General features: G+C 52.4%; 1 protein-coding gene across 8 annotated transcripts in view; it reads left to right on the plus strand.

Moving 5' to 3' along the window:
• The window catches only part of SGSM1 (small G protein signaling modulator 1), a 50,300-nt gene that overhangs the window by 20,371 nt on the left and 8,626 nt on the right, over nucleotides 1–21,303 (plus strand). The window contains exons 1-22 of one of the 8 annotated variants that reach the window (XM_076352592.1): nucleotides 953–1,009; nucleotides 2,492–2,654; nucleotides 3,485–3,637; nucleotides 4,203–4,270; nucleotides 4,827–4,972; nucleotides 5,484–5,615; nucleotides 6,206–6,330; nucleotides 7,331–7,393; nucleotides 8,326–8,393; nucleotides 8,831–8,994; nucleotides 9,526–9,655; nucleotides 11,252–11,431; nucleotides 12,532–12,670; nucleotides 13,056–13,120; nucleotides 13,517–13,662; nucleotides 14,304–14,432; nucleotides 14,923–15,105; nucleotides 17,512–17,583; nucleotides 18,410–18,994; nucleotides 19,198–19,322; nucleotides 20,667–20,749; nucleotides 21,117–21,226. In XM_076352592.1, the coding sequence (XP_076208707.1) occupies nucleotides 2,575–2,654; nucleotides 3,485–3,637; nucleotides 4,203–4,270; nucleotides 4,827–4,972; nucleotides 5,484–5,615; nucleotides 6,206–6,330; nucleotides 7,331–7,393; nucleotides 8,326–8,393; nucleotides 8,831–8,994; nucleotides 9,526–9,655; nucleotides 11,252–11,431; nucleotides 12,532–12,670; nucleotides 13,056–13,120; nucleotides 13,517–13,662; nucleotides 14,304–14,432; nucleotides 14,923–15,105; nucleotides 17,512–17,583; nucleotides 18,410–18,994; nucleotides 19,198–19,322; nucleotides 20,667–20,749; nucleotides 21,117–21,226 (2,946 nt within the window). In that variant the 5' untranslated portion in view covers nucleotides 953–1,009; nucleotides 2,492–2,574. Of the gene's footprint in view, nucleotides 1–952; nucleotides 1,010–2,491; nucleotides 2,655–3,484; nucleotides 3,638–4,202; nucleotides 4,271–4,826; nucleotides 4,973–5,483; nucleotides 5,616–6,205; nucleotides 6,331–7,330; nucleotides 7,394–8,325; nucleotides 8,394–8,830; nucleotides 8,995–9,525; nucleotides 9,656–11,251; nucleotides 11,432–12,531; nucleotides 12,671–13,055; nucleotides 13,121–13,516; nucleotides 13,663–14,303; nucleotides 14,433–14,922; nucleotides 15,106–17,511; nucleotides 17,584–18,409; nucleotides 18,995–19,197; nucleotides 19,323–20,666; nucleotides 20,750–21,116; nucleotides 21,227–21,303 lie in introns of those variants that run through there. The other 7 variants (XM_076352585.1, XM_076352587.1, XM_076352586.1 and 4 more) reach the window with 7 other exon arrangements.

The raw sequence follows: 21,303 nt of genomic DNA on the forward strand, positions 1-21,303 counted from the left end.
CCCAAATGTGTTGCTTTTCTGTTGTTAGTACAGGACATGTCTTGCAGCACCTCAGATGCCGCGCGCCCCCCCTGCCCGCTCAGCGGTGAACTCAGGCATGGCACTAAGCAGGTCAGAGATAATGAGAGCATCTCTCAGCCCTGGGAGCCGTTGTTGATGGGTCTGCATGAAATGTCTTTTTAAATGTCTCCATAGAGTTGTTCAGCTGTAGGAAAAAATGCCTTTCCAAACGAGAGGAGAATCGGCATCTGCTGCAGCGCGGCTGGCTCTGCAGCGTCGGGTTCCTGGGGAAGGAGGGGTGCCGGTGCACCAGAAAGCTTGTTGTCAGACCCAGATCAATAGCCTGCAGAACTGTGGGTCCATGTAATTTTCCAGTGCTTTGATCAGCCTGTTTAATAAGTCTGTGTTTGACACTAGACATCCATCCTGAGCCCTCCCAGGGGACTCTGGCAGACAGATTGCCGGTGGAGCCTGTACGTGTGTGCATCTTTCTGTGGAGTCATCACCGTCTCCCATCGCCAGCAGAGCCGGCTCCCCTGCTCACTGTGTGTGCCCGGGCGGGGAGCCTGGCAGGAGAGGGCAGGCGGCCGGTGCTTTCTGGGCACTCGCTGTGGTTTGGTGAGTGCCTGATGCTGCCTTTCGATAGAGCCCAGTGCAGGAAGTTAAGCGAAGCCTTGCACGGGGACTTTACTGCCGAGTACCCGCTGCAAAGAGCCAACTGAGTCACCACCGAGCTGGGAGGGTCTCCGAAGCCAGACTGAGCTGCTGGCATTGCCTGTGGTTTATCCCCAGGTTCTCTATTGCCTTTTGGTTTTTTGGGAGAATGTTTGTGTGAACACTGAGATTTTTTGTGAAAAAATTGTCCCATTTCCTCTGCTTTAGAAATCCTCAGTGCGCCTGTCTCTCGCTCCCGAGCTTTCTCCTTCTCGCTTGGACCGTCCCAGCGCAGGGGGCCAGGGCCAAAATCTCCTGTTCCCGTCCCTCAGACTGGGCTGAAGGGAAAACTTCAGTGAGTTGTTCGGTTTCTTTATAATCTGCAAGAAACCTGCGAGGAGAATGTCAGCCTGTTTGTCTGCATAGCAAAGCAATTTTCCTACCTGGAGAAGATGCAGCACGCTTGCTTGTTAGTTGTCGCATGTCTGATGAGGTCATTTTCCTGAAGGCCAGGGGGGGATGTTCTCTGCCTTAAAATATATTGTCTGAGAAGTTTTACATCCCATCCTTCCATCTAGCCCATTGATTAATGGTGGCGGCTGGACCGATGAGCATACTGGAGAGAAAGGAGAGGGACTCGTGTGCTGAGCTTGCAGAGGGACCCCACGTCTGGTGCGCTGTTGGCAGTGCCCTCCCCAGTGACACTGCAAAAGCCTGCTCTCTGTCCCAGGCTTGGCTGGGGCTGCCGCCCCCATAGGTAAACTGGTCACCTGAAATGGTTTCAGACCCCTTTAGCCAGGGGAGCGCAGCCAGATGCATCACGGTGCGGCGTACAGCCACACTTAGCTTCAAGCTGTTAAACCACAGATAAACTGTTTGCTCCCACAGGCTTAACCTGAGTGACTCTGTATGAGCGGGCTCTTGGCAGCTCCTGATCCGTGCGATTATTGCCACGCCGTGAGCCAGTCGCTCCTCTGCTGGGAAAATCACCGCTCTGGTAACAGTGCTCGTGCCGGTGCAAACCTGGAAGCAGGATGCAACCTCTGTGCATGCTGAGATTTCCCAGCGTTAGCATCGATTTGTTTGCATTCAGGCTATTGTGTAGCGGAGCCAGATCCTGACGTTTTCGGAACAAAGAGCTGCGAGCACAGCGGTCCAAGTCCTTTCTCCCGCTCTGTTTTATGAATGAACAAAGCACTCTGAGAAATCCTAACCCAGGCTGCACGCTGGCACGTCAGCGCAGACTGCTTGCTCTTGGTGGCACAGAGGTACCATCTCTGTGGTCCGAAAGCTGCACATTCCCATTTCATCGCCAGTCTAGTAAGGTCTCTTTAGGCTGTTGGTTGGTCAGATAAGTGAGTCCAAGACAAGTTAGTCTGCCTGACTAGTCCCTCTCAGGTGATTTCAGGAAGACCCTGGATCTACTTTAACAGGCACAAGTTAACTCTCCATTGAAGTACGTACATCTTCGCACACCCACAGTTCATGTTTACTTCCATCAAGCTAGCCCTTTTGTTCAGATTAGCTGAACTTCTAAGAGACGTCATCAACCTCAATTTTTCTGTTTTGCAAAACTGAAATTGTACCTCTGTGTAGTCAGCAGAACTGATGACTCTGCAGGCAGAAAAGCTGTACCACTGTCTACTGCTTTGGGTCAAAAGACATCTGGGTTCCCTAATCTCCTGTCTGCTTAGGCAGGAATAGAACGTGGCACTGGCTTCCTCCTGAGAAACATTTCTGCTGTGGAGTAAGGTCATGGATGCAGCAGGAGACTGCCTGTTGTGACGTGAGCTCCAAGATCTCCTGCTGCTTCAGTAACGACTTTGCTTTGTTGCAGCTGCTGTGGAAGCCTGTGTCTTGTATGGCTTGAAGCGGAGGGCAGCAGGATTCCTGCGCAGCAACAAGATAGCAGCTCTGTTTATGAAGGTGGGCAAGAGCTTTCCTCTGGCAGAGGAGCTTTGCAAGAAGGTGCAAGACCTGGAGCAGCTCATTGAGAATGCGTAAGGCACCAGCATTGCTGTTATCCCACAGGTCACTCGCGTTTCGGTGTGGGTGTGTGGTTTGGGTATGGCTGTGGATCGCATTGTCCAACTTGAGCCTCTGCGGGAGGAATTGCTCTTTCAGGGGAGCAGAGTCCTGTCTTGGGCTTTTGATATCTTGACTGAACTGGTTGCTTTTCTAGGAGACTGTGAGCTGCGGTTGTGGTTTAAGCTAGGATGGACAAGTTCTTATTTCTTCTGCCTCTTGTCTCATGCTTCAGGGACAGCTAAGCATGTTTGCTCCTGAACTGTCAGTTTATGGACCAGTGCACTAAGCCAACTGGAACCAAATTTGATCTGCCTCAATGTACAGGGTTTGAACCTGCAGTAATTCAACTTCTGCTTGAGAGTGGCTTACTCATCCTTGGACAGGAACCAGGGAGATGGATGGTGCAGCTACCTGGGGGCAGGAATCTTTATGCTGTCCTAAGATAAGCCACTTTGCTTGTAAACTGCTCTCCTCAGGCACCAGTGGGAAAGGCGTGTGGGTTGAAGGATTCTGCTGAGGCAGAGACTTGTTCTAGGGTGCCTTTACAGTGGGAAAACCAATTTGCTAAAGTCAGTTTTCAAATGCAGATGTGGGCCTTCTGGAGTAGGGATGGAATAGATGAAGGGAGCAGGCTCCAGAGCCCTGTCCCCATGCAGTTTCCTGGGCATCCCCCAGCCACCACAGTCAGCACCACTGAAACCCTGGCCTCATGCCTCACAAGGTGCTGTGAGTGCCCTGGGCTCCTGCAGTGCTCAGTGATGAGCTGGTGATGATGTTGTCTTTTGCCTTGTACCTCTTAAAGACGAAATCAAGTCCAGGGCATCCCGGAGAATGTGCGCAAGATGCCAAAGCTGCCCAACCTGTCTCCTCAAGCCATCAAGCACCTCTGGATCCGCACAGCCCTCTTTGAAAAGGTCTTGGATAAAATCGTGCATTACTTGGTAGAAAATAGCAGGTGAGTGCTGGCACAGGCCAACCATTTGCCCCTCCCAACTCACTACCAGCATCCGCCCCTTTCGATGGTCCTGGAGGTGTTGCTGGCTGAGCTGTGTGTCCGAGTGGGCCAGAGAAGTCCCTGGATGGGACAGGCCAGTTGTGTCACTCTGTGCTCAGCACAGGGACTCCGACTGATACCCTACTGCTGGTGGCCACCATACACTCCCTAAAATAAAGACAGGCCACGCTTGCTCTGCTGACAACTGGTTTGTCAGGGACCGCATTGTCCTTATCTTCTGGAAACTGCATGCTTGAGGTGTCTGGGGCAGGTGTCATCTCCAGTCCTGCGGATGTTTTGTTAGGAGATGGTGATGCTTGCAGTATGCTGCAGGAGGGCATCTATTCCCCAGGAATTTCACAGCTAGCAGAAACAGCCTGTTGAGGGCTTCTTGCCCTCTCACCATCAAGGAGTGATAGAGAAAGAGAAGGAAGGGCATTACAGTGATTTAAAACCACTGTCTCTATCATTTTTGCAGTTGCAGGGGGTTGAAATGCTACAGCATTCTGCTCTCTATTTTTTCTAGTAAGTACTATGAGAAAGAAGCTCTCCTGATGGATCCTGTGGATGGGCCAATTCTTGCATCTTTATTGGGTAACACTTTCCTCTTACCCTACTTTGATAGCTTGCTTTCCACACCTGTGTTTCCAGTTCTGTGATCTGGGATGTGAAATGCAATTGTTTTCTAGTAAGAACTTCAGGAAACTTAATAGCCTTGGACAGGTAGCCCTGTGGAGTGCTTATAAAGACCACGTGATGCCCGGCTGCTGAGCAGTGAATAGAGAGGGAATGTTGCAAGCCTGAGCTTGGGGTTTCCTTTTCTTCCACAGGCTTCAGTAATACTGATGGGCATAAACCAGAGCTGAGGCCGGGGCCCGGGAATCAGTGCAGTGCTGCGACGCAGGGCTCAGTGTGCACATGAGCAGTCAGGCAGTGGGTTATTGCTCGCTGCCAGGGCCGGCTGACCCCTCTGAATTCTTTACTGCTGTTATACAATGCAGCAGCAATGTGTGCTAAGCCTAGTGCTTGCTGCCTGCTGTCCCACCACCCCTGCTCTGAGATGCTGGGCTCTGGGGATCTAAGAAGTGACCACCGTCATCGGAGCACCACCGATGACTTCCTTATGTTTGCGATTTTCTTCTACGTGCAGTGGGGCCCTGTGCGCTGGAGTACACGAAGATGAAGACCGCTGACCACTTCTGGACAGACCCCTCAGCTGACGAGCTGGTTCAGAGGCACCGGATCCACAGCTCGCACTGTCGCCAGGACTCACCCACCAAACGCCCGGCACTCTGCGTGAGTCGGGGGACGGCCAGGCTGGGAGGGACAGCCCCTCGCAGCGCTCCTCCTGGGGTGCACAGGCAGCACTCGCCAGGGTTTGAGGCTCCATCTGTTTGAAAAGGGCTGTGAAGCCCTCTGATGAGAAAAGGTAGAAAAGTGCAGTTACTTGAAGTCTTCAAGCCAGAAGTGCTGGGAACGTGGGCCGTGGAGACTGCAGGCATGCTGGACCAACGCGGTACTGCATCATGGGGTCTCCGCCCTTTGGGAACAGCATGTATGAACAAAAAGCAAAGGTAGCCAAAGTCTGCTCTGTTTATTGCAAACAAAGCACACTCCTGGGGCTTCTCTAAGTACAGAATCAAGCTTGGCCAGAGCCAGGAATCCTCTTAGAGGACACAAAGGGAAAGATTTCTAGTAGTGACCTTCTTAAGTGTATAAGTGAGGAAGGAATAAGCTTTCAGGAGAAGCTTTTTGAAAGCAAGAGGCGTCTGTGCTGACCTCACGTTTGTAGGTGGATCTCTTCCAGATTCAGAAAAGGCATTCGAGTGGCAGTATGGATGACCGGCCATCGCTGTCTGCCAGGGACTATGTGGAGTCGCTGCACCAGAATTCCCGAGCCACGCTCCTCTACGGCAAGAACAACGTCCTGGTGCAGCCGGTAAGTACCTGCTGGGGCATCTGGGCTTTACAGTACTGCTCTGCTCCCTGCCAGGTAATTCTGTCCCACGTTGCTCTTTGATGGAGAAAAGCACAGGCTCGTTTCTAATCTGGGAAGGCAGTGACTAGACTGCGTTTGTTGAGGTCCTGGTGATAGGGATCCTCCCAGTGGAATGGAAGAGCTCTGCTTCTGTCTGAGTAGAAAAAGGCTCCTCTCCTTGCCTGCTCTTGACGAGAGGCCACAGAACCCTCCTCCTGTCCCTTTCTGCTTACTGTAGTCAAATAAATTAAGTGCAAACCGCTTAGGTGGAGCTGTTAAGTTTGCCTCAGCAGCACAGCTGCTCTCGGCCCTTTTTCAAGCTGGTGAGGTGTCCTGTTGTCTCTGCTGGGAGGTTTTGCAGGGCCACTGTGGGTTTCTCACTGTTGGTGAGCGGATGGGCTCAGGGGCAGCAGGCAGGGCTGTGTTACGGTCCAGGACTGTGTTCCAGGGCATGGCTCAGCCTCGGGTAGCCTGAGGTGGTGCTTCGTGCTTCTGGCGTCTTGCAGCCTGCTCCCACCAGCTCACTCTCTCCTTGCATTTCTCTTCTCAAGCGAGATGACATGGAGGCAATCCCAGGATATCTGTCCCTTCACCAGACTGCCGACATCATGGCACTGAAGTGGACTCCCAACCAGCTGATGAACGGCACTGTGGGGGATCTGGACTATGAGAAGAGGTGACTGGCTCCGAGTGTACCCTAGCGTGGGGCAGAGGGGAGGCAAATGTTCCCCAGGTTTAGTTTGGATCTGGTGTCCAAGGCCATCAGTGAGTTTTCCCACTGACTGCAGAGCAAAACAATCATCCTTGAGTCTGTAACAGGGGAAGGGATGGGGAAGGAGGCCTGAGGTGGTGGGAGAGGTGGGCTGCGGGAGATACTGTGAGATTCTGTGCTATTGCCTGTCTTTGCTGGGAAGTGTTCAGCAAGGGAACTGGGGGGTGCTTGTTCTGAAAGATGCAAAGTGGTTTCATTTATTGCCCCCAGGGATTTTGTCAGGAGAATGCCCTCTCTACACACTACACAGTGCTTTTACGTTTATCGTGGTTATTTTCATCTGGGGAACTGAGGAGCTCATAAACAGGGGAAGAATATCTGCAGAGAGAGGGAACGTGAGCAGTGCCCAGATAATCACACCTCGGTAACAGAGTGCGTGCCGTTTTGTAGTGCTGTTTTGGTGCAGTCTGCAGCTGATCCTATGTGCAGGTATTCAAAGTCCCTTGGATTTAACGGAGTCCCTGGAGCTTGTTCCTCCAGGGGGCCTGAAGTCTGCTTAGTTTGCTTGGCAGGGTGCATTGCCGTGTCCTTTTGTCTGGGATTGCCTTATGGACTCCTGGCATTCTCTTTGATACTGCAATCCTTTCAGAATCATGCCAGGTCCCAATTTGCCTGAGAAATGAAACAAAGCAAACAAAATCCCTTTCCATCAGCAAATGCTCCAGGAAAGCTGGAGTGTTTAGGACACTGATTCTTTGACCTACGATAAAGATCTTCTTCAGCAAAACTTGTTGTCAGTTTTGTTTATTCTCAATTGTAGTTTTTTGGGTTTTGTTTACCTGTGTTCTTTTCATCTCCCCTTTCTTCTTGGCCCCTGGGCCATTCCGTTTTACCTGGTACCCTCCCCCTAAAATGCTATTTTCATCTCTACACTACTTTTCTGAGTTCTTGACTTGGGCATCAGCCTAAGCTCTAAAACTTCCCAGTGTCAAGACGTGACCAAGGAAGAGAGGAGTCAGATGACAAAGTAAGTATGAATCTACAAGGAGTGACTCTTACGCACCCCTTCCCGTCCTTAACTGTCTTTATAAGCCATTTTATAATGCCTTTATTTTAAGCGCTATTTTTGTGAAGTGGCGGATAAAGCTGCTCAGAATCTGGAAATTTGCTTTGCTGCAAAGAAGTAGGATGTTATTAAGTGCTGACACCCTCACAGAGCAGTGCTTTTGCTAGGCTCTCCGCTCTCCACAGAAATGAAACCCTGCGTGAGGCCACGTGTCTCCTGGCGAGATCCCCTTCCCCGGCTTCCTCCTGGTGTCTCTCTAGATCTTTTCTAGATTTGCTCAGTCACCTGGAGGCGCCTGTGCTCAGGGAGCGCAGTTCTCGAACAGAAGCAACTGGGATCAAATCTATTTTCAGCTTTGAAAAAACCCACAAATTGTGAGGGTTTATTTCCCCCTCCCTTGGGGACAGGAGCTCAGCAGAGCAGCAGCCCAGGCTCGGACTGCATTGCATGTTCCCTTGGGGCTCCGGGGCTGCTCCTACCAGGTTCATGGGGTTCTCCCAGCACCGCAGCAGGGCAAGGAGTCCTTTCCAGGGTGCCCAGAGGAGAGTGCTCAGCTCTGCAGGGCTCCACGTCCCTCCCTGCAATTGCCAGGATCCACGGGCACATTGTCCATGTCTGGGAACGATGTGAGGATAGAGAAACAGCCCAGGGCAGGTGGGACTGGCCTTGCCCTGATTGAGCTGTAGTGGCAGGGACAGTTACTGGTTCTGGAGGGATGTTGTCACTGACTCAGGCTGGCTTCGTGGCAGTCGCACTGCTGCTGGGACCTCATCCTTTCTGTAGCTTCCCCTGGTGCCAGGGTAGCTGGAGGCAGGATCTGGAGCTGATGTGAACAGAAGGCAGAGCCTTTTGCATCCCTGAAGCTCATGGCTTCCTCTCTTTCTCTGTTCCAGCGTGTACTGGGACTATGCCATGACTATTCGCCTGGAGGAGATCGTCTATTTGCACTGTCACCAGCAAGGTAAGGCCAGAGTGGGGGGCTGCTGGAGGGTGTTACCACCCTGACACTTGCTTCATTTAATCTTTGGGGAGTGCCCATATGGGGATGTTTTGATTCAGCTTCAGGGCAGATGTCCAGAGCTCTGGGTGGTCACTACCATGTAAGTGCTTCTAGGAAAACCTTTAAACCAGCTCCTGGCTGTGGTACTTGGCTGGGGAGCGCTCCCTGCAGGGCAATGCTCTGTGGTTTTCAAGAGTGCGATCTCCCAGGCAAGCCTTCTCCAGGGCCCCAGACTTGTAACGCACTTAGGGAAGAATCCAAACAAGGGAGAAATTCTTCATTTTGCATACCAAAAAGACAATTCCCTGAGCTTTCTTGCCTGTCCTCTGCATTTTTGACTGGTAACGTTTCCCTCATTCATGTGTGTGTCTTCTCTCTGCTGTCACTGTTGCTAATAGTAGACAGCGGTGGAACGGTTGTCTTGGTGAGCCAGGATGGGATTCAGAGGCCCCCACTGCGGTTCCCCAGAGGAGGGCACTTACTGCAGTTCCTGTCCTGCCTGGAGAACGGCCTCCTGCCCCATGGGCAGCTGGATCCACCCCTCTGGTCGCAGCGGGGAAAGGTAGGCACCCCGAAACTGGGCTTGTTCCTGAGTCCACGGCACTGCGGGTTCTTGCTGGTGTTTCCTTGTGGAGTGTCTCAGAACAGAGCTGATGGGGAGGACCCTCTGCCCAATGTTAGGGGCTGCTGCATTTTAAACAATCCCCCTCCCGAAACTAAGAAGGAAAGTGGGCTTGAAATATGGCAGTTTGGTTTAGCTCATGGCCTTGAACAGCTAAACAGACCCTTCGGACAAATCAGAAGGGAGGTGGTATGGGGGTGCTGGCCATAAGGCATGGTAGGTTTGGTTCTCATGGACCTGGCCATGCTGCATGGATTATACATACCCTGTACACAAACAGGTTATATATTCACCGTGTAATTGAAAGCTTAATCCAAAGGCTGGTCCAGCACAGGGAACATGCAAACATCATCCGGGCTGACAAAGCGTGTGCTCTTGTTGGGCAGGAGTTCGGCAAATGAGGCAGCGACCATGCTGGCCTGCGTGGTCGAGCGTGGGGCGGCTTGTGAAGAACAGGTTTTGTTCACCTAGGGGAAGGTGTTTCCCAAGCTGAGGAAGCGAAGTCCCCAGGGCTCCTCCGAGTCTGCGTCCGACAAGGAAGATGACGAAGCCACAGATTACGTTTTCAGGATAATCTACCCAGGGACACAGTCTGAATTCGGTGAGTGCGTTGGCAGAGAGTGTTTGAGGTGGGTTATCACGGGGGTACGAGCAGCTGGGGATGCAGCACTGACAGGCATATGGCAATTCACGCCAGGAAATGGTTCCAGAGAAATGGGCTTTGCTTGTAACAGTACTGCCTTTTATTCAATATCATGTCTGGGTCTGGAGAACAAGTCTTATGAGGAGCAGCTGAGGGAACTGGGGTTGTTTAGCCTGGAGAAAAGGAGGCTGAGGGGAGGCTGAGGGGAGACCTCATCGCTCTCTACAACTACCTGAAAGGAGGTTGTAGCGAGGTGGGTGTCGGTCTCTTCTCCCAAGTAACAAGCGATAGGACAAGAGGAAATGGCCTCAAGTTGCGGCAGGGGAGGTTTAGATTGGATGTAAGGAAAAATTTCTTTACTGAAAGAGTGGTGAAACATTGGAACAGGCTGCCCAGGGCAGTGGTGGAGTCCCCATCCCTGGAGGTATTTAAAAGACGAGTAGATGAGGCACTTAGGGACATGGTTTAGTGGGCATGGTGGTGTTGGGTTGACGGTTGGACTGGATGATCTTAGAGGTCTTTTCCAACCTCAATGATTCTATGATTCTATTCTATGATTCTATGTATGGGTTGGGGTTTTATTTTTCTGTTTTAACCTTTCACTTGCTACTGAGTCCTTTGTTTCTGCAGCTGCACAACAGGCCATGACTGCCTTAATGGTTGGGGAAAAAAAAAAATCTTGCACATAGTTTCAGTAGTAAGGTTCACTTTGGTCATGTTCCTTGGTAGTCACTTTTCACCATCACAAGCCTCCAGGGCTGATTCTTCTCTTGCTGTCACCAAGCCAACTCGGCAAGTGCTGCATTAAATCCAGCTATGTTCCTTCAGCATTGCTCCTGCAGCGCAAAAGAGAGATTACAGCACCCTTCTCTGTGTACTGCCAGGCTTGACCCATGTGTCTTCACTCCCTAGCTCACAGGGCAAGGGAGAGGATGCTGCTGGATTCACCAAACCAGAAATCTCTCTTAATGTCTGGTTGTGAATGATCTGAGCAATGTGTTTGGCTGAAGTGACTGTAGATTTGTCCTCACTCTTCTGTGGGATACTAAGAACAATTTTTTGACCTCTGGGAACATTGTAGATGATTTTATAAGGGCGAAAAACCAAGAGTGCAATAGAAGACTTGTGGAGTGCTTTTAAAAAGCTATGAAATTTGATCAAAAACTTGTTCCTATATTTTTGAGGCTAGAAGGGGGCAATCACATCTCCTGTGACTCCTCCATAACATCAGTTAAGATTATACTTAGTTCTCTCTGCCTTCAGCTGCCTAACACAATTCAGTGAGTCAGATAAAAATCTGATTGAGGCTAAAATAGCAGATAGAGATGCTCCTTTCTGTAGCTTCCTTTTGATCTACCCCTTAAAATTCCATGCTGGGGGCCAAATTTTCTGTGAAATGAATTGCTGCAATCTCCTCAGCTGGCATCATCAAAGTCTGTGCGGTTCCTGTGGACCTTCCCAGAGGGGGGTGGAACTGCATCTGTCATTTCTTCTCTACAGATTATTCCTTTCTCCCCTTTCTTTTGTGCCCTTGTCCTCTCTCTGTGTCTCTAGTTACCATTAATGGTAATTTTCATCCATTCCTTGCGTCTGTGATCTTCATCGGTGCTGTGAGAGGGAAGATCGCAAGGACACCAGCTGCAAGCAAGACGGTGGTGATCCCTAAATGGTTTCCGAGTGTCCCCATCACATCCCGACCTCCCCTTGCCGCTCTGGGGGCCTCTGGGCGTCAGTGTAATGCGGCTGTCGTTTGTGTCCGGTATTACTGCTTGCCTGTGTTGTCACTTGGTAATTCCTGCAGAGGTGTCCCCCGTTGCTGCTGACCGTCACTGACCCATCAGCACCTGCTCAGTATGAGGGAAATAGGAATATTTCAATATTTTTCTTGCTCAATACCACAAGCAGGGAGAGTCGGTGAGACCAAGGGCAAGTGAGAAAGCCCTCTCCCAGCTGGAAGCTGGAATTTCTACCATGATTTAATTTCCAAGGAGGAGTGAATAGGATTATTCTTTGTATCTTTTTCTGCATCCCACAGCTCACCTTCTTCATGATGGCCTTTTCCTAGGGGGGCCCAAGACCGAAGGGCAGGGGCTGTTCCAGACCAGGACAGCAGCCGAGCTGCTCAGCGTGGGGGCAGCTCGACTCTCGGGGCTGCACGCTCCCCTTGCACTGGCTCTGCGCCTGTTCGGTTTGCAGGGCAATACCTGAGCAGGATCCGAGGCCATTGCAATAGCACTTCTGAGTTTAAGCAGGGATTTAGCAAGTGACAACGTGAAGAGCTACTTGCTCCTGCTGTCTCTCTCAACCTCTTCATCAAAGTCTTTATCTGCTGTCTTGTGATTTGGATGCTCCCGTCTTTCCCTGAATCTTGGATGGGATCCTAGTGTTTGAGAGTTGGGGGTTTTTCTCTTCCAGTGATCCACTCTTCCTGGGGCAACGGTTGATTTCAATCATGCTTTTTCTCATCTGTGTGACAGTCTGTTGCAGCCCCCTGTCTTGAGTCTCTCTGGGTTGGGTGTTTGTTTTCTGCTTTGGTCAGCACTCAGCAGTTTAACATTAGTTTGCTGAAGGCACTGTAGTTAATTAGCAGATGGTTCTCTCTCGCTCTCTCTCATCAATGCTGTTTGTTTCCTTTCTCTTCTCCTGAGCTCACCAGTGCTGGTGCTGTGATTACCTGGTGTGGGTCCTACCTGGTTGCTGGCGTCTCCTTGGGAAGAGTGTGGGATGCTGCATTTGCTAATGGAAACTGTCCTCTCTGTTGATCTCCTGTGGCTCGCCTGACTCTGGGGCAGTGCCAGACAGTATCTGATGCTCCTCTCTCTGCCCTCTTACAGTGCCCCAAGACCTGATGGACACAGCGGGTGCTGGCCTGCCTCCCATGTGGCAGCCCAGCACCCGCAAGTCCTCCTGCTCCTCCTGCTCTCAGAGTGGCTCCTCTGACGGTGGGCCATCCAACGGCTGCAGCCATGAAAGGTATGACGGCTCCGCTGCTGCTTGCTTTGAGAAATACAGGTAAAATAAAACAAGGGTTACATGTGAAAGCCCAGCTGGATGGCTGAACTAGAGCAATTATGGTGCAAGTGGTGTCTCCAGCCTCACACTCGGCTTGGTTGTCCAGGGACCATTTGCAGGGGCCAATGGGACATGTCTAGACTGAAATGAGGCTTGTCCCCTCATCTGGGATGTCTCAGCTGCTCTGTGGCCATGTCCTGGCAGCAGATATTGCTGCTCCCAAGCTGAGCAGAGGTTCCGTGGTGCACCTCTGAAGGCAAAGCTGGAACAGTCAGAGCAAAGCAGGGGCTGAGGGAATACATGGGAGCGTTTCCTCTCCTCACATCTGATATGTTTTTATTGGCAGAGCTCCGCTGAAGCTCCTGTGTGACAATATGAAGTACCAAATCCTCTCCCGGGCCTTCTATGGCTGTGAGTACTTGTCACATCCAGGATGCCTTGAGATGTGTGATGGGCAAAGGATAAGGTCCTGGGCTCCGGGCTAGGAGTGGTACTGAGGCAGCAGGACGGTGGCCAAGGGTACTGGGACCAGTCTGTTGCATGCAGGGCCCTATGTACACTTGCTCAGGATTGGGAGCAAACATCTGAACTCTGATCCTCAGACTTCAGTCCAGTGAGCAGCAGTGCTGGTGGTACAAGACAATAAGATACTGACCTGTCCCAGTAGACTCCCTGCTTTGCTGCTTAGGCTAGATGTGGCTTCATAGGGTCTCCTTCAGGGACCAGATTCATCAGAGCTTTCTTCTGCACTTCATCCTCATGGCTCCCTGAGTTCCCTGGCTGAATGTTTGTTTCTGCCTGATGCAGGGCTGGCCTACTGCAGACACCTCTCCACGGTGCGAACCCACCTATCTGCACTGGTTAACCACAACATCGTGTCTCCTGATGTGCCCTGCAATGCCAGCTCGGGACTGACTGTGGACATATGGCAGAGATACCTGCAGGACAGCACGGTAGGGCCAACACTCTTGGGACATGCCACTTGTGGTGGGCTTGGGATGTCCAGGGCAGCATCACTTAGGTGGTCGTAGCATGGTAAGGTAAAGCAAACTGAGAAGTTCCCCGAGAAGAGAAGTCACGCAGCCTGCCCCAGCCTGCACAGAGCCTAGGGCTCCTAATCCTTGACACGTGGAAGCCGGGGAACGAAGGCTGCTCTCCCTAGCATGCTTCTGTTCGGAGCCTGTCTGCAGCAGTGTCTGTCACTCCGAGTACTGTGGTCTTGAGGGGGGTCCCAGCATACTGTTATGGCAGGATAGCTGGAGAGCTGTGACCAGTGCCACGGTCCTGATGTGCTGCCAGGGCTCAGAGGCGCAGCAGTGACCTTGAGTGACTTTGGGCCACTTTCTGGCTGTGGTGAGCCAGTGTTTCCCAAAAAGTCCATCTGCAGGGGCCTCTGGCTGTGCTTAAGCCCAAGTGGAGATCTGAGAGAGCATCTGCAGTGAATGGGCTGCGAGTTTGCAGGTGATCAGTGTCTGGGCAGCATTCTGGGTGCTGAAAGGCGGCATGGCTGGGCTGGGGTTGCCCTTGGCATCTGCCAGCTGATGGGCTGTGGTCCTGGCTGTGTCTGTGCACTGACTCAGAGCTCTTCCTACAGAGTTATGAGGACCAGGAGCTGCTGCGGCTGATCTACTATGGCGGGATCCAGCACGAGATCAGGAAGGCTGTCTGGCCCTTCCTTTTGGGCCATTATCAGTTTGGGATGACCGAGGCAGAAAGGAAAGAGGTTGGTATGGGTGTGCTGCCAGCTCAGCAGCCTGGTGTATTGCATTGGTGTGCCCTGGATATTTCACAGCTTGAAGCGTCCATATGCCAGAGTCCACCCTGTGAACCCACTGGGTGTTGTGTCCCCTTTGTACTGCAGCTGTAGATAGGAGGTGGGAGAAAGACTCAGATAAGCAAGAATTGATAGGATCAAGCTCGACGCTCCCCTGTGCAGCTGCTGGCTGCTGATGTTCAGTGCCCTGTGCACCTCTGGGAGGCAGGAAGGAGATGGATGGTCATTCTTCCATCCTAATTTTTGCAAGGTTTTGTGGGTCAGGCTCTGGCTGTCACCGTGCCAGAGATGGGTGACTTCATGTCCCATCTAGCCATAGTTAATGCAAGCATGCACTTAGCTTGTCTGTGCAGGTCTGTTTGGGGGATGGAGGAGGCACTGGTTTCTGGGCTGTTCCAGGGGCATCTGTTCAAAGACCCTTTGTCTCTAAATGCTGCAGGCTGATGACCAGATCCGCACCTGCTACGAGCACACCATGGCAGAGTGGCTGGGCTGCGAGGCCATTGTCCGGCAGCGAGAGAAGGAGTCGCACGCAGCAGCTCTGGCCAAGTGCTCCTCTGGGGCCAGTCTGGATTCCCACATTCAGAGGATGATGCACAGGGACTCGACGATCAGCAATGAGGTGAGGGGGCTTGGGGAGGGCTGTGCCCACCCAGGCTCCGTGTTGACCTGTGCTACAGGGAGGGACAGAGACATGGTTCTTGCTCACCCTCCTCCTCTGACCTCTGCCTGCCTCTGCGCCTCATTGCTTACTGTAATCTGTGCAAATTAGAGTTGGAGCTTTCTTACTTGTTTTCTTTCATCTGCTCTTCCAGAGTGTTTAGCAGTAGGAGTGGGCATCTCCCGCAGTATGACCCCAGTTTCCACACTGTGTGGTACTGCACTGACCGAGAGGTTTTGGTCTGCAGCCTGAGTGACGTATTGGAGTTCTAACAAATTTGCTTTGGTTCTTGCAGCCGCAGTATCCACAGCAGCACTGAACAGCTCTGCATCCGTGACCCTGGGTGGGGGTGCTGTCACAGAGCACCCGGGGGCAGCAGGGAGAGGGCAGGGGGTCCTGGCAGAGGGCAGCAGGTCAGCCAGCCCAGAACTCGTTTGTGGAACCGCGTGTCCTAACCCAGACACTCTGACCAGTCCTGTGAAATGTTCCTTGTGGGTGTTTCTGGAGAACATGAGATATCCGTTATCCAGTTTGCACTCCTGGTGCACATCAGGATTAGCTCCATGGAAGTCAGTGTTGAAGTAGGGGGAGGGAGGAAGGCCATGTTTGTGGCACTGAGGAGCTGTGAAACAGGTCAGTGGGCTTATTGACTCCCTCCTTCCATCAGCTGCTCAGCACAGAGGAAGCCTAGGCCGCCGCCTGTGGGCAGGAGGAGCGGGGTGACTCTAGGACTGGCTGTGAAGGAGCCTGCAGGGCTCGAGGCAGCTTTGGTACACTGTGCCGTCGTGGGACAGAGCTGGGCCCCAGCACCCAGCTCCATGGGACTGGCTTATAGCAGTGCAGTGAGGAGTTAGATCCACAGCCCAAACCAAAGGGTGTGGAGGGAAAAGCCTGTTAAAGGAAAGGCAGTCCTGGGAACAGAGTCCCATGGAGTGTTTCCATGTGGGGTTTTGTCCTTGGAGGAGAACAGCCCGGCATGGCAGAGCAAGTGGTGCTGGGTTATCTGACCTCGTGCTGCTGCACCGGAGGCAAATGGAGGCCAAGCCGAAAAGGGCCCGGTAGGTGCAGCACTGGAGATTTCATCTGGTTTCCTCTGGGGAGTTTGTGTGGATGCTTTTGGAAAGAGATGAGCTCAGCCCCAACCATGCAGGCTATGTTGTGTGTGTGTACAGGGAGGGAGAGATGCAGGGAAGGCAAGTCCAAACCAGGGTCTGTGTGCGAAAGCTGGATGACACAGCTCTCGCTGGGGGTGAGCAGAGGTAGGGCTGCACGGCTGGCATTGCTGAAGCCCCTTGAATCATTCCCATCCCCACAGCATCTCCACTGTGGTTCTTGTTTTGCATTCACGTCTGCCTGTTCTGGGAACATGCACTGGGAGGGGAGCTGGCAGAGTTAATACATGCAAAGGTTCACCCTTTTCCCAGCTTAACCTGAAATTTCCTGTTACAAAATGCTTCCATGGTAATGGAGGAAAACTGTCGCCCTTCCTCTCTCCATCAGAGCCCTGCCCAGCAAGCACCCACAATACTGGGGTGGAGACAACTCCTGCTGCTGTTCTGAAAGTGCCTGTTTTCTTAAAACCCTATTGTTTGTGTGTGATGTCATTGCTCTATACATCCCGACTTGCGTGCAGAGTGAGCAGCCGCAGGCTCCTGCGCTATGATAAGCCTGGCACAGAGGTGGCTCAGATAACAGGGAGGACTCACTCTTTAGTGAAGACTCATTGCTCAGAGGGAATCCACGAGGCAGAGCACTGAACTGGTCGCTGCAAAGCCCGATGCTTCCCTCTGCGCTTCAGCTGGAAGCCAGAAAAGGGTGCTGTTGACTTTTAGAGGGGCTGCCTCGACTGAGTCTGGCTTGAAACATCAGTATTTGTCCTTTAAGAAAAGGAAAAAACATTAATATGCTTGGAGGGATTGTTTTATAGCCTGTGACTTCATCGTTTATGTAAACTAAGATGGGGTGAGCCTCATTGCTGCCAAATTAGGACAGAGTTTTGTAGAAATTTGCACTCCAGGGAGACAGCGTGACCTCTCTGAAGGCCAGAAGAAAGCAGTTCCTTTCAGACCCAAACATACAGCGCTTGAACAACTGGATTAGCCTGGGACTTTGTTTTTTGTCATCTTCTCCAACAGTAAATGTCAGTGGCAGGCTGAGGCAGGGTGCTGCGCTGTGACAAATCTGCACGGCAGAGTTGATGTGACATGAACGTCTTTCATGGGTCAAATATAAGAATTTATTGGATGCATTTTCTGCTTGTTCTTTACATGCAGATGTACCCACCTCTGATAGCGTGGCTTGAGCCTCCCCCTGCTCCAGACACCCTGCTCTTTGCCTTTTCACTGGCCTTTTCCCTCTCTCTTGCAGTCTTCGCAAAGCTGCAGCTCTGGCCGACAGAATCACGCCCGGCTGCAGAGCGACTCCAGCTCCAGCACGCAGGTGAGTGGCAGCGCTTTGTCCCCTCTTGCTTGTTCAGACACCAGCCACCCAACAGCATACGTCTCTCTGCCCTGGCTTGGGTTGATCGCTAGTCAATAACCATAATGATTTCTGGCAAACAGAAGTGGTAGTTGGAGGAGGTAAATGACTCACAAACCTGCCTCCGGACCCACTATGGTCAGAACTGCGCACTGCTTGGCGGTGTTTAATATTCACCAGCCTGCCGTGCCCAGGCTTGAAGGACCAACCCCCATGTGGCCTTCACACTTGAGGGCCCTTGGCCGCTCCGTATGTTAGTAACCATGTGTTTAACCAACCTGTTTAAATGACATTCTGCCCAATATATTACACTGAGTAAAGGACTACTGCCCGTAGTCCTTTGGAGCAGCGACTGTGGGCTCCGAGTTGTGCAAATGACCAAGCACTGACCTGCCAAATCCAGGCAGGGGAACCTAAAGGCTGAGGACTGTGCCCGGAAATTCCTCCAAGAGTCCGGTTAAAGTAGGACAGGGAGCTAGATGCTCAGGCTGAAGTTGTCTCTCGCTATAGCGAAGATGTGGAGCCACAGCCAGGCACAGCACTAGTAAGCTAAAATGCCCTCAAGTCCTCTGAGCTTTCTTCCACTGGTTGCTTGTACGAGCCCTGCACATACAGAGCAGATCCTCCTCCCTCCCCACTGTTGGGAACATGGGCATTATGTCCCCAAGAGCTGCATTCAGTAGTTTAACTCTGCAGCTCTTGGGGACATAATGCCTATGTTCCCAACAGTTTGCTGAATGCAGGGGGTTTGCTCGCTCTCACGTGGCTCTCTGCTCGTGCTTTGCAGGTGTTTGAATCTGTTGATGAAGTGGAACAGACTGAAGCAGATGCTCACCTGGAAGATGGCAAACAAAGCAAGATCCCCAACGGGACGGTTCCCAACGGCATGTGTTCCCCTGATTCTGGCCACCCCTCTTCCCAGAACTTCTCCATCGCATCAGGATTCTCGGAGCGCAGCTTCAGCAATGAGGAAGGTGCCCTGGAAACCAACAAATCCTCAGCCAGCTCTCAGGTAAAGGCTGGTGGGTCCGACGTGCCAGGCCCACAGGACTCAGATGGTGCCCGGCAGCAGGAGAAGCTGCAGGGCCAAGACAGCCTGGAAGGTGACTTTCCCACTGGTGGAAGCGTGGACTTTGTTTCCATGGATGAGAGCTCAGCAGGGGTCCTGCGTGATCGTGACGCTGTAGCCCTGACTGTGGTAGAGAGCTGGGCAGACAGCGAAGCTGAAAAGCAAAGCTTGGTGGAGAGTGAAGATAACCTCTCTGAGGAGCCGGAGATGGAGAGTTTGTACCCGCAGCTGGATTCTCTGGCTGTAGGTGATCTGGCCAACAGTGAAACGTCTGCTGTCTCCTCGACAGGTGTCACCTACTCTGTAAGTATGGACTTGTTCACTGAGTGGGTTTCTTCTTGGGTATCCCACTATTTACCTGCATTTGCCCTGTGCTAATCCTGCGGTTGTGTGTACAGGGGCGCTCCACCTTCCACCCAAACTCTGCCCTGTCGCTCCTTTGCCCTTGCAACTTTCTTTTTGGTTTTTATTTGAAAACAAATCAACTTTGCTTTTGTTTTGGGCAGCCAGAGCTACTGGACATGTACACAGTGAACCTGCACCGCATTGAGAAGGATGTGCAGCGGTGCGACCGCAACTACTGGTACTTCACCCCTGCCAACCTGGAGAAACTCCGCAACATCATGTGCAGGTGGGAGCTGCGGGGGTCAGGGTGGGGGCCTGCCAGCCCTCCTGCGACGGTGGCTGGTTTCCCTGAATTCACCTTGAGGCTGGAGCCTCAAACTTTGTTCTGGTGACTGAGTTTTGCCTCCTTGACTTCCTCCCTCAAATCCCCTCATCATCCTAGAACTGGGGCCACAGCTCCAAGAACCTCACGGTTACCAGACCGAGGAGTCCAGCCGTCCTGCCTTGTGCTGCTCTGCCCCGTGACTGCCGCGTGTCTGGGTTGTTGGCCAAAGCAGAGGGCTCCCTGGGGCTGCCCATGCATGCTGCCTCGTGCTGTCAACCCAGTGCAGCCCACCTGCTCTCTGGAATATGCCTGGAAAATGTTTTAATGAGGCTCAGCCCGCAGAGCTGTGGTGCTAATGAGGAGTGCCTGAAGTGACCGAGTGGTTAGTGCCTACCCAAGAACCCAGGAGACAGCAATACCTGGGTGCGTTTCTGATTCTCTTTGCTTAGTCCCTGTGACTAAGAGGTTGCTGTGTGACATTCACCGACTCAGACCAGCTCCAGCTCAGCAGCTGCAGCTTCTTCAGGGGCAGCGAAGGCTAAAATATTATTACTCATCTTGCAAATATAAGGAGAAGCTGCTATGTCATTAGAGCTGTCACTTTATCTGACAGCCAGAGTTGGAGATCTCTGCTGAGATTAGACCTACAATACAGCAGATTTTGGAAAACTAATGGGCAGGATGGAAAAGATTGTTTCCTTGTGCCAGCAGTGGATCCGAGTCCTTTCTGAACACATTTTGACTTGCTACCAAATATGGGAAGATATCTCTGCAGGGCTGGTTGCTTCCTGGGACACTGGGTCCAGGGAGGCGAAGCAGGCAATGTCATGCAGAGAGAGCCAAGAGGATGAATCGAGGGGGAAGGGAGAGAATGAGAGATAAATTAACAAACTCTGTCAGGCTCTGCCCTTTGACCAACCACCCCACCTTGCTGTGCTTTTTGATTTCACTTTTCCCTGCACTGATTTCTATGCAATGGCTGTGGCACAGCCCCGGATCAACACCCTGCAATGGCCGTGACCATTGCAGGGTGTTGATCCGGGGCTGTGCCACGCATGGCTTACCTGAAAGTCACCACGGGAACTTAATCATTTACAGGCTGGCTGTAGAGGAACGGAGCACAGGCGTAACAGAATAAACAGGTCTGATTTGCCCTGCCTGCTGCCGTGCGTTGGTGGCAGCATGTAGGAAATGCTAGCATCCCAGGAATGGAGGCAGGGCACGGGCAAGTGAGGTGGCAGGCTGTGGCACTCATGCGTGGCACAGGAGGGGCTCACGGGCCACCTTTTCTGCTCTCTCACACAGCTACATCTGGCAGCACATTGAGATTGGCTACGTGCAGGGGATGTGTGACCTGCTAGCCCCTCTCCTGGTCATCCTGGATGACGGTGAGTGGGTAGCTCTGCTCCACTGTCCCCATACCTTTGTGGGAGTGCGTGGGGGGATCTGCTGGGCTGGTGGTGGCCTTTTGCAGTGGGAGGGTCCCGTGCTCGGAGGTGTGGAGCAGCTTGTGGCAGGATCCCGTTTGTCCTTGATGCTGTCTGACTCCCAGGAGCCCAACCTGGGGACAGCATGTACCTTTTGCAGTGTGAGGTGTGTTTCCGAGGCCAGTCCCTGCTGCGCAGCCCTGGCTCTGTGTGTGTGGAGCGGGAAGGGATATTCCTGCTGCGAGTGGATGGCAGGGTGTGGTGACATGGGTGCAGATGCAGCAGTGTCTGTGCAGCGGAGCAGTAACTGTCTCTCTTCCCTGCGCAGAGGCTCTGGCTTTCAGCTGTTTCACGGAGCTTATGAAGAGGATGAATCAGAACTTCCCCCACGGGGGAGCCATGGACACCCACTTTGCCAACATGAGATCTCTGATCCAGGTAGGGGGGTCCTGGCACAGGGTCGGCAGCCTCTCAAACCAGAGGGGGAAAGCTGTTCTTGGGACGGGGGTCTCAGG

This window comes from Aptenodytes patagonicus, chromosome 15 (genome assembly GCF_965638725.1).
Source record: "Aptenodytes patagonicus chromosome 15, bAptPat1.pri.cur, whole genome shotgun sequence".
Taxonomy (NCBI): Eukaryota; Metazoa; Chordata; class Aves; order Sphenisciformes; family Spheniscidae; genus Aptenodytes; species Aptenodytes patagonicus.